Raw genomic sequence first — 12108 nt, 5'->3', positions numbered from 1 at the left:
ACAAGCCTTAACAGGATCATGGAGAACCATCAGTAAACTCACTGCTTGCCAGAACAAACTTCAACGCTCATTCAAGGATGACAATATAATGCAAAATCCTTTTAGAGCAGAGCTGTGCAAACTTTTGGTGTCTCTGGGCAACACTGGAAGAAGAAGAGTTGTCTTGGGCTACACATTAAATACACTGTGACATGTAATCACAAAGAAATCTCATAATGTTTTCAGTACATTTATGATTTTTGTGTTGGGCTGCATTCATAGCCACCCCAGGCCACACGCGGCCCGAGGACCACAGTTTTGACACCCCTGTTTTACAGTTTCAACTTCAGTGTCCACAAACAATCAAACATTGCTGGAAATGAGGAGGAGCAAAAAAATGTGACCCCAATTCAAGAAAAAAAAGTAGTCAATAGACAGACACAGTCAATAGACTCTGAGGTGTCCCAGATGTTGGGATTACCAAAGACTTTAAAGCAGCTGTTATAAATATGCTCAGATATTTAAAGGAAAATATGTTCTCAATGAATGAAGAGATGGGGAATTTCAGCACATAAATGAAAACTCTAAAAAAGAACCAAATAAAGGACAAATGGATGGACAATAAACATATGAAAAGATGCTCAATGTCACTAATCATCAGAGAAATGCAAATTAAAATCACAATAATATATCACCTCACACCTGTCAGAATGGCCATCATCAATAAATCAATAAGCAACAAGGGCTGGCAAGGATGTGGAGTGAAGGGAACCCTGGTGCACTGTTGGTGGGAATGCAGACTGATCCACTCATTGTGGAAAGCAGTACAGAGTGTCTTCAGTAAGTAAAAAATGGAACTGCCTTATGACCCAGCAATTCCACTTCTGGGAATATATTCCAAGAAAACCAAAACACTAATTCAAAAGAACACATGCACCCTATGTTCACAGCAGCAATATTTACAATAGTTGAGATTTAGAAATAGCCCAAGTGCCCATCAGTAGATGAGAGGGGAAAAAAGCTGTGGACACTTACCCAGTGGAATTCTATGTAGGTGTAAAAAAGAAGGAAATCTGACCTTTTGTGACAGCATGGATGGGCTTGGAGAATATTGTGCTAAGTGAAATAAGCCAGTCAGAGAAAGACAAATACCATATAATTTCACTTATATGTGGAATCTAATGAACAAAATTAATAAACAAACACAATAGAAATAGACTTATAGATACAGAAAACAGACTGACAACTGTCAGAGGGGAAGGGAGTTGGGGAGCTGGATGAAAAAGGTGAAGAAATTAAGCAAAAAAAAAAATCCTTAAAGACACAGACAACAGCATGGTGATTAATCACCAGAGAGAAAGGGGGGCTGGCGGGGGAGACAAGGGTAAAGGGGAGATAAATGGTGACAGATGGTGAACACATAATACAATATATAGATGATGTATTATAGAACTGTAGACTTGAAACCTACATAATTTTATTAAACAATGTCACCCCTATGAATTCAATAAAAATTAAACACACACACAGAACCAAATAAAAATTCTAGGGATGGAAAAGTATATTATCCAAAATCAAAAATGCACCTAATGGGAACAAATTAGACACATAAGAAGAAAGCATCAGTGAAACTGAAGACAGAGCTACAGAATTTATTCATTCTGGAGAGAATGAATTCAAAAGGAGAGAAAAAAGGTTGGATGATCTTTTGTGTCGATACCAAGCTGAGTTCATATACATGTAATCAGAGTCCAGAGGAGAAGAGAGAGAAAGTGAGGCAGGAAAAGGTAACTGTCCTTGCTCCAGTCACTTTACCTAGATGCTCCCAAGGTGGGAATATCTCAGGAACATGACACTGTCTTACTCTATAGGTAGATATTCCTGTGTTTATACTCTAATTTGATGAAGGGCAAAAAATCAACTTACAGATCTAAGAAACTCAGTGAACCCCAAGGATGACACATACAGAGAAAACCACCCCCGGGCACTGCACAGTCAAGCTGCTAAAGTTAAAGATCTACTTCATCAACCACTCCCTCCAAGTACAGAACCAGATCCACAGGCACATTCAAAGGGCAAGCTCTGATCCGGAGAAGAAGGCAGAAAAAGCATGGCTGGTGAATAGCCACTGCTCCAAACCCCTGCTTTCCTCACTCCTCACTTTGGCTTCCTTCCCAGATACTCCCAGACTTCCCGATGATCTGGCAATAAAGGGTCAATTACTGACAAGCAGGGCACCCGCAGGATGCTGCCTTAGGACTCTGGCTGGTGCCTGGGCTATGCTGGTTGTTAAAGTCCTATGATATGCCCCTGACACTAAGTGGGGTTGCTTCCAACAAAGGGAGGCCTGGATGCTGTGTTCTTGGAGTGGACAGCAGCGGCAGATGCCTGGAGGCCAAGGGACGGCATGAAAACCTCGCTCCTGGCGATGGGGCTACACCGAGAAGGGGAGGGGAGGCACTGAAAGCCAACAGAATTAGCTTTCCAAGTCCACCTGAGGGTTCAGGGACACTTGATCTCCAGTACAACCTCTGTTCTAATCCCTTAGGTCAAATTTTCTCTTTTAAAAAGGGATATTTCATAGCCATTTAAATAAATCTTTTCGGCTCCACTGATTTGGAATAACACGCTTAGCAGCTTAAGGACTTCTAACTGGGCCCCCAGCAGGTTGTCCTTCCACAAGTCCATTTTCTCATGAATCCCTGAGCTCTGAGCATGGCTGGCCCCTTTCCAGTGCCAGCACTGTGGGCTCCAGTCCTGTCCTAGGATCCTGGGAAGCCCTTTCTCACTCCATTGTGGAGACCATCTAAAATATCAGCACATAGCCCTGGCTGGTGTGGCTCAGTGGGTTGAGTGCTCGCCTGAGAACCAAAAGGTCACTGGTTCTACTCCCTGTCAGGGCACATGCCTGGGTCATAGGCCAGGTCCCTGGTTGGGGGCATGCAAGAGGCAACTGATCGATGTCTCTCTCACCCATCAATGTTTCTCTCCCTCTCCTTCTCTCTCCCTTCCCCCCTCTATAGGAATAAATAAATAAAATCTTTTTTTAAAATAAGCATATAGAACACCAAATGGACACTACATTGACCACTAACAAAGATCCTATTTCAGCAGCAGAAAAGAGCACTCCTCCCTTTGGGTTCAGTGTCAAGGCTGAGTGGTCAGGAGAGGGAGGAAGGAGGTAAGGTTGCTCAGCTCAACATAATGAAACCAGCATAAAGGCTGCCAACCAAAACTCCATACCAAGCACCAAGCCTTCGGAAGCTGGCTGTATGTGTTCAGCATCATGTACCACTTTGCCTCCTGTGGGACCTTGAAGTGAATCACAAGCCTTCACAAACTACAGTGTCTCGCTGAGCCCTCAATCAAATACTCAGTCTCACTAAACTGTGAAAGCCAATGCCTCTGTTTTTAAATAACATCTAGTGAAGTAGTTTACAGCAGAATCAATAGTATACGTTTTCTAAAATAACTGTTTATATCACCTAACTCTTGTTAAAATCATACCCAGATGGAACAACCTCTCCCTTTGGTTTAGGTTCCTGGCATGTGTAGCTTCCCACCAAACTCGAGCGGTGGCTGACCAGCCCAGCAGTTTGCAGTGTAATCGGAGTCCTAAAAGTCATTCTACCCCAAACAACCTTCACAGCTCCCTGTCATAGCGCCTGAGAGCCCCACCTTTGACTACCCCTTTTAGTTAAGGTTCCTGTGTCATCTAGGGGGGGCGGTGTTCTTAGCCTTCCTCATTGCACAAAAGTTTGAGAGCCACAGCTTTAAGCACCAGCAAACACCCCAGGGGCACCAGCTTTCTGTCCACCCACAGCCTGCTCCGTGTCTTCAGAGCCGTAGTTCTGAAAAGTTCAGCATTGGAATCACACAGCTTGCAGGGCCTGCCCTGAGCTCCTGATTCAGCAGGTCTCTGACGGAGCCTGAGGGTGTGAATCTTGAACAACTTCCCAGGTGAAGCAGGTACCACTCGCCCAGCACCCACTTTGACAACCCTGCCCTGGTTAGTTTCTAAGGAATCTTCATGAGACACGAAGGCACAGTGAGAAAGCATTCTCAACATGACTGATGTAAGAAAGTAGAGGGCTCTGAAGCAGGGACGGGTCAGGGTCAGGATGCTGCCAAGGCAGGCCAGCCAGGCAGGAAACTTAGATTCTGTGGAATGATCCACCAAAATGCAAGAGCCTGTGGTTGCCCAACTTCTGATGAGCCTCCTATCTTCCTTCCTTCCCTGGGTATTTTCTGTCTACCGCCCCCAGGAAGGGCAAGTCTGCTGGCAGCCTCCCGGCCCCCACCACAAGGGCAAAAGGCGGCGCCCTCCCGTGGCAGACGGTGGCCCCTCTGGAGGGGAGCTAATCAGGCTGTCAATGTGCTACTGAGCCCTCTGCAGTTTCCCGGGGGGCTCCTGACATTTCTTAGAATTTACACAGGGCTCAGTGAAGTCTCAAACAACATTCTCTCCTCTCTTTCGAGATCATCGACTTCCTAATAGGATAAATTCAAAGGACAACATGCTCCGTGGGAGGCCACCCTTCACACAGGGCCCCTTCTGACTTTGGAACCAGGAGCTGGTTCCATATTTCAGTCGGGGGGGGGGGTCAGGGGGCGGGGTCCAGGGCTGGAGAGAACTGACATCTGATGTCTGTCATTTCCCCATCCTGTAACGTGGCATTTATTGGGCAAATAGATCTGTTAGTGATTTAGCTTCCATCTGAGAGCACTTTGACATCCGCACTTGCATTCGACTCCAACATGAGTCCCATGAAGTCATCTGAAAGGCAGTGAGGACCCTGTTTGGTCCACAAGGCCACGGAGAAGAGGGGCTCAGGAAAGTCGGTGGACACGGAGCTGAAACACGGGCATCGCACTCCTGGCCAAGCCATTTATCATGTGACCTTGAGCAGGTCTCTCTTCCTTTCTAGGTCTCAGTTTTATTGTCTGTGAAGTGAAGGAAATGCCTACGATGACTGGGAGGTCTTACTTTCCTCTTATTCTAAGGATAAGCTACACAAATAAAAGGACTTGCCTGGAGTCATGCAGGTGGTGAGGTGAGCACTAACGACACAAACAAGACCAGTGCTCCCCCAGCTGCCTCTGGTGAGAGACAGCCACCAGAGCACCCCCACTGCACTGTCACCACTACCATCTCGCTCACAGTGTGAGCTTCTGGGGCCTCTAGTTACCCTGTGGACCTCGAGAAGACCAAGACCGCCAGGGGTAGTGTGGTGGGGGACACGAGCCCAAACTTGGATTGGAGCCTGGTGCTCCCAGCTGCTCCTTAAAGAAGACAACTTTCACCAGCATCTCCGTCAGCAGACAAACACAACAGCCCCCTGCCCTGTGCCGGACTTCGTGTTAGAGGAGGGGATGTAAAGGTTTAGGAGATGTACTGTCCACCCATGGGAAAGGCCTGGTGTGGATGCTGAGGTCCCAGCTGCTGCTTAGTGCTAGGTGGGTTGTGCTGGGTTGGGGGCTCAGTCCAGCCCCCGGTTGCATCACGAAGCCTGTCCCTGGCACTGAGTTCAATCAGTCTGGAAAAACGGTCACCTTTTTTGTAACTTAAACCAAGGCACTTGCTGCATCCCAGGTGGGCATAGGCTCTTCAAAACGGAATCCAAAAAGGTTTAGGAGAGGGTCAAATTCAGAGCAGTTCACATGTAAACAACGTCCTCCACACACACCAGTGAGAGCAGATGCACAAATCTGACCCCAAGCAATCCACCAGCTGGAAGAATTATGTGCTCTTTGTTTTCTTCCTCCTCTGATTCCATTAGAATTGTTTTATATATTAGCTCTCATTATGCATGTACAAATTGTACATTAATTTTCATCTATTTAAGTTTTGAAGGTATACATTTTATTTTGTTTATGGATTTGAGAGAAACACTGATTTGTTGTTCCACTAATTTATGCATTCATTGGTTGATTCTTGTATGTGTCCTCTCCAGGGGTGGAACCGGCAACCTGGGCCTAGAGGGACGATGATGCCCTAACTAACTGAGCTACCTGGCCAGGGCAAAGGTGTACATTTTAATGTCTCTCCCTGTATGTGCTCTTTGTCAAAGCTTCTAACCACGTGGGATCAGTAAACTCTACCAGCTTCCTGTATGAATGAGTTGGTAAGTGACTAGTCTTCCACCTGCTTCAGACAGCCAACCAGATCAACTGGGCCAGGTCTCAGGTACAGTGATTAGACTCTCTGGAGGAAACCAACACAAACATAAAGACAACCTTCAAGGAACCAAGGGGCTCCCAGCCTAGGAGAGCACAAGAGGCACATGCCCACAAGACAGAGCAGAGCATGGTCGTCAGTGCTAGAAGATCCAGGTTGCAGAATGGGGGAAAAGTGACACGGAAGCCCAGAGGAAGGAAAGACTAATTCCAACTGCAGATTCAGAAAGCCTTCCTGAAGCAGATGGGGCACTGGAAGGCCATCCACCAAGACCCACGAAGGCCAAGTTCCAGTGCCCCTTTGGCCACCATCGGTCGAGTAATCTGGAGAAAGCCAGTTCTCTGTTTCAGAATGGACCATCTTCCCTAAGTGCCTCCCAGCATTATGAGGATTTAATGAGAACTGATTTCAGTGCACTTTGGATAAAGAAAAGCACCAAATATAACCCTTCCGTCATCACTCAGGGAAGAGAAGAGAGGAAGCTAAAAGCAGAAGGTAGATGAGAAAAAGAGTGGGCAAGGCGGGTGGCGCCTGCCGAACACAGGGATCATGTGCACACCTACTGGGCTTGTGACTGGCTCCAGTGATTTTTTTTTTAACCTCCAAGAGCTATTATTGAAGAGAGCCCAAGGAGAGTAAGTCAGAACACTGAAATTCCTCTGGATCATGACAGTGAAAGTCCCCTTCAAAGAAGCGGCTTCCTGCCCTGAGTAAGGGGGTAACAGCTGCTTATAGTGGGTGGTCAGTGAACCTCCTAGGCTCCCAGCACTTGGCCTGAGCCTGGCATGCACTCAAAAAAACTCTCAAGAAATGAATGGATGGGGGCCTCACTACTGTCCAAGGGGCTTTACATTCATGCTCCATTTTGACACATAACCACAGCCAGTAGGACAGACAGAGCATGTGTTATCATCCCTGTCAAAGGAGGGGAAAAAGGGTCCCAGCTGGGGAGAGTCCGTGTCCCAAGCTAGCACCAGCAGAAGGCCTCTGCCTCCTCACACCACTCACCTCCTAGGATTTATTTCTACAGCCAATCCTTGCCCCAGAAGTCACCTTTGCTGACTTTCCTGAACAACTGTTCTGAGCATTTTCCCTATAATACAAAACTTCACCAATTAGACTCTGTAATCAAGGACGGTCCTGTTATTGTTCCCAGTGTACTAGTTTAATCCAATTCAGAAGGCGGTTTTGTGCATCCCAGAAATAAGAGTGTCATGGGCTCTCTTAAGATTACCAAATAAAAACTGGTTTGAGTTAAAATTTTGGTTCAATTGCTTGGAGTCATTGCTCCTTAGAGGAAAGAGAAGGTAGAAACAGCACAGAGCATTCGGACGACAGGAAACCTTGCGGGTATGTGTGTTTACATGGATGTGTTTTTGTTTGTTTGCCATAGACATTCCTGCCCAAGGAGTCAGCTGTCAGTTCTGACAGATGTGGCCTGGGAGGCAGAGGGCAATCTCACGGGGAAGGTGGCACCAAGGAGCTAGAGCCAGTTGAGCTGATTTGGGCTCTGAAATCTGGGCTGGAGTCCAAGTTCCAGCCAGTGAAGGTGGGACAGGGAGTGCTGCCTCCCTCTCCCCTGCACGCCCTCCCGCTGCAGCTGCACCAGAGAGGTCGGCGCCTTTCTGTACATCTGTGATCTTCTGGCTGTAGGCAAACAGTGTGCTGGGGCATGTTCAAGATCCAAGCTAGCCTTCCCTTTCATAACCCACACTAGCTCCTTGGCTGATAATAGTTTACGGTACACGTACTTCCTAGGGAATGTTTACATTCTAATAAAAATTTGTGGCACAAAGGTTTTGGCAGGAGGCTGGAAGTGACATCCACCCCCCAGCTCTGGTCAAGGGTACCTGGTGACATGCATTCAGGCTGAGCTACTGAAAGGCTCCCCCAAGTAGCCAGAACCATGGGGTAAAGGGAACAGACTTCCAAAGGACTCCCAGCTCCTGAGAGGAGCAGTGTACTTAGGTAAGAAGTGGTCTGGGGGTATGCCACTATCTCCACAAGTATACTGGGGGTCAGCTCTGACCCCTGAGCACTCTGGTGGGGCATTTAGCCACCCACCACATGGGGTCTCAGTAGTACCATCCAGACCCCTGTAGCTTTATCTCACTCAGGGGCAGGGGCATCGTGGGACCTAAAACACCTGAACCATTTGCTGGATAATGAACTCTGAGGATGAGTTGATCAGATTTATTGTTTGTGGCCCTTGCCCACTGACAGAGAGAATGGGACAGAGAGTGGGTAATCTTTGATGGAAGGGGGAGGCAAGACGAACCACAGCATGTGTGGTGAGAAGCCTCATCAGGAGGCCTGAGCAGGCAATACGGGGAAGGGGGGGTTGGAGGATCCTATAGGCAAATTCACCAGCTGCACAATTTTAAAGCCATAGAGTTTGGAGCTGGAAGAAATCTTAGAAGCAATCTAGTCCAATCCCCTCTTGCACAGCCAGGAGTTATTATTCAAGGCCATTGGGCAGAGCCAAGATCAAGAACCCAAACCTCCCCCCTACCACATCTTTTCAGGCCAGTGGTCTTTCCAGCACCCTCCCACTACCCCCAGAAACAGTCCCCAGCCCCGACTCCCATGGAACTAGCAATGCACTCTCAGGACACTCCAAAACATCGAGAGCAGGCTGGAGGACTCCACGGGCTCCCCCATCAGCCATTCCAGCCAGACGTACCTTGTGCGAATAGTGCTGATCAACGATCCTCGCCAACCCAAAGTCCCCGATCTTGAGCACGAGGTCCTCCGTGCTGATGAAGATGTTGGCGGGCTTCAGGTCCCTGTGCAGCACGTTGGCGGAGTGGATGTACTTGAGTCCGCGGAGCAGCTGGTACATGAATAGCTTTGCGTGCTCCTCTGTCAGGGTGCCCTGCTCCAGCAGACGGGCCAGGTCGGTCTCCATGTACTCCTGCACAATGTAGGCCACGCTGAACTTGAACAGCTCGCCCTGTAGGCTGGTGCCCTTGGGCCCCAGCACCTCGTATACCTTCACGATGTTGTCGTGGTCCAGGCGCCGGATGATTTTGATCTCCCGGAGCGCATGCTTCATGCTGCGGGCGTCGCTCAGGGTGATCTTCTTCACGGCCACCTTCCGGCAGGCCCTGCTGTCCATGGCCGACAGCACCAGCCCATTGACGCCAAAGCCCAGGGGCCGGAAGTCAACGAAGCGCCCACCGAGGTCATACCCGTAGACACTGGCAATGCAGTCACCCTTCTCGGCCATCGTTGGCTCAGTGGTGGTCAGGGGCTGCCCGTGTGATGGAGGGGCAGTCAGGAAAGGCCAAGCCCCGGCCAGTGGCTTCCCCAGCACACCTCATTCTGTCAAGTTCCAAAGCGGAGGGATGCTTTTTCTTATGGTGATGTCACTGCCACCAACTCTCCAGAGACCAGAGTGGCACATGTCCATGCTTGCCGAGTTGCAGAAGCCGGAGGCTCACACTGCTTTGTTAACCTGCCCTGGGAGGGCTGTCCACCAACTCCTGTGGATCCCAAGCCCTCCTCCACACTTACAATGGCTCATGTTTCTTTCTGTGTGTCAAGTTATCAGAATGGACCACAAAGTAAAAGTGCAGAAACTCTCCCCTTTAAATCCGTTGTTAAAAGAGATTCCTTGGGGCTGCAATGCCTTTGCTGAACTGTGTTCCTTTACTGCTGATGGTCCAAAGCTCGGTGGTATCACAGCCCCAGGCAGCTTCGTGCGTGGCTGCTCTCTGTGTCCTCAGCAGAATGAAGGTATCCCAACAATGGATTCTGGAGACTTCTAGGGGCTTCTTTCCACCTTTACCAGCTCTCCTTTCTACCAGCTCACCTTGGATTCTGCAACCCAAACCAGCCTGGTGAGTGCCAGTGAAGAAAGCTGGAGGAACTCAAGCACTGTGAGTGTGAGCTCTACACCAAGTTACACCTAAGTCCCGAATCCCAGGGGCGTTCAGCTGCCAGGCCAGGCTCCTCCGGAGGCTTCAGCGGGGGCAGCATCCTCTGTCACCCCCTCACCCACGCCACCTCGAACGAGACTGTGCTCTGCAGGGCTCGGCGTGGCTGCAGGAACACGGCATCTTTCAGAGTCTCCTTCCCTGTCACAGAAAAACGTTGGGTAAATTTCCACACTCTGGCTTCCAACACCTTCCCACTTGCCTGCCTTTTGTTAACCAGCCCTAGTGTTATTTGATCTGTCCAGCCAGCTGAAACACTGCTTGCTCAGGGGATTCCAGGCTCTGCACGGCCCAGCCACCCCTCCTGCTGTGTGCAGCACTCCCCTGGAAGAGAGAAGACGGACTGATTTGATAAGATCATCAAATGGTGTGCCTTTTATGTAAATACTTGCTTCCCTAAGGTTAACATACATGAATTGCAGGTGGGAGTGATGGGCTCTGACCTTTGCAGAATTCATTCTCTAAGCTCTCCAAACACCCAACAGCACCAGCTGGGAAGGCTGAGAGTAAAAAGTAACGGGTTGCAGATAGAAAAATAAAGAATCAATAAATTTGTTTTCCACTTGGATCCCCTTTCTTCCTTCTTTTGCTAATGTCTTTGCATATTTTAATAACTTAATATTCAAATTAGAAATTTAATTACAATTGCATCTCTTGATTCCCACGTAAGTGGCATAAGCACACACACCAAATTAAAAGGAAATTATGTTGCCACTCTAATCAAGGGATTCTGCCCAGGAAACCAGGGCACAGACTTTTTTTTAAATCTTCACCTGAGGATATGTTTTTATTGATTTTAGAGAGAGAGGAAAGAGGAGAGGAAGAAAGAAACATGAGGGATTGCCTCCTGTACATGCCCTGACCAGGAATTGGACCCGTAATCTTTTGGTGCATGGATAATGCTCCAACCAACTGAGCCACCCGGCCAGGGCACCAGGGCACAGACGTCTTAGCATGACACCAGGACTAGCACAGTATTCTTTTTGATGATGGGGACCTAGCTCTTCAAAGCAATGGGTCATATCCAGTCTTGACTGCTCCCTGGTGGCTGCCCCCTCCAATTACAGGCCTACGACCCAAGGTGGGGGGGGAAACCTGCAAAACTATCCATGTAAATTCAGACCTCTGAGGTAAAGGCAATAATATTATAGCTTCTAAGGAAGTGGCAGGTTTCATAAGTTTATTAAGTCCATGCACACACGAAGAACAAACACTGCATCCAGAACAAAAGAGTGAATCTAGCTAGGGCTCCTTCTTTATTCCCATCACACTGCAGGGTCCCCTGCAGGGAATACTTTCATATCTGTACTCTGCACATTTCTGGAAATGACAAATGGAGCAAAACAACAGTCGATGCTCTGACATTAAGAAGGCAAATTAGAGGACACAGATGACATGAAATAGTGAGTAATCAGATCCCCTCTAAAAACTTCTAGTGAAAGAAATTTGCCAAGGGTCTGGAACATAGCACTTGCCCAAAAGATGTCACCTATTGTTGCTACTGTTGGAAATTCCCTTACACTTAAATAAGATGCACCCACTATTCTGGTTTTTCATCAGATCTTCAGCAATTTCACTTTGTATGTTTGTATTGGGCCCAGCAGCAAAATAATCATAGACTGGCAGAATTTCAGACTGGGGAGCAATTGTGGCAAACAAACCCAATCGTCCTTAACTGGGGATGGCTTGCCCTCCCCAGCTCATTTGAGGAGGGGTCACTGCTGACCTTTGATGGGCAGGGTCAGATTGGCTTACCATCTGGCCAAGCTCCTTCGTCAGTGAATAGCCGATACCCACCCCCAAATGCCAGCGCCTCCACTGAAAGACAAAGTTCTCACCTTGCACACGAGGGCACGAAGCTCAGCGAATACCAGCTCAGTGCTTCTAGCACAGACAGGGTCGATAAACACTTGATGAAGTGATAAATGAAGACCATTCGCTCTGTTTGGGGATTCCTGGCCAATGGCAGTCAATGCTGGGCCACAACAGAGGTGCCCCGGGGTCCCGTTCCAT

At 48.3% G+C, this 12108-nt stretch overlaps 1 protein-coding gene across 5 annotated transcripts in view; it reads right to left on the bottom strand.

The window, feature by feature from the left end:
• Positions 1–12108, bottom strand: part of MAPK4 (mitogen-activated protein kinase 4) — a 126481-nt gene that overhangs the window by 36309 nt on the left and 78064 nt on the right. For 3 of the 5 annotated variants that reach the window (XM_037165097.2, XM_053664358.1, XM_053664360.1), the window contains one exon: positions 8841–10236. In XM_037165097.2, the coding sequence (XP_037020992.2) occupies positions 8841–9386 (546 nt within the window). In that variant the 5' untranslated portion in view covers positions 9387–10236. Of the gene's footprint in view, positions 1–8840; positions 10308–11933; positions 12061–12108 lie in introns of those variants that run through there. The other 2 variants (XM_037165099.2, XM_053664359.1) reach the window with 2 other exon arrangements.

Source organism: Artibeus jamaicensis, unplaced genomic scaffold (genome assembly GCF_021234435.1).
Source record: "Artibeus jamaicensis isolate MK-2021 breed Jamaican fruit bat unplaced genomic scaffold, CSHL_Jam_final contig_354, whole genome shotgun sequence".
Taxonomy (NCBI): domain Eukaryota; kingdom Metazoa; phylum Chordata; class Mammalia; order Chiroptera; family Phyllostomidae; genus Artibeus; species Artibeus jamaicensis.
The sequence above is the reverse complement of the archived record's forward strand: the minus strand, read 5'-3'. Positions and strand labels throughout refer to the sequence as shown.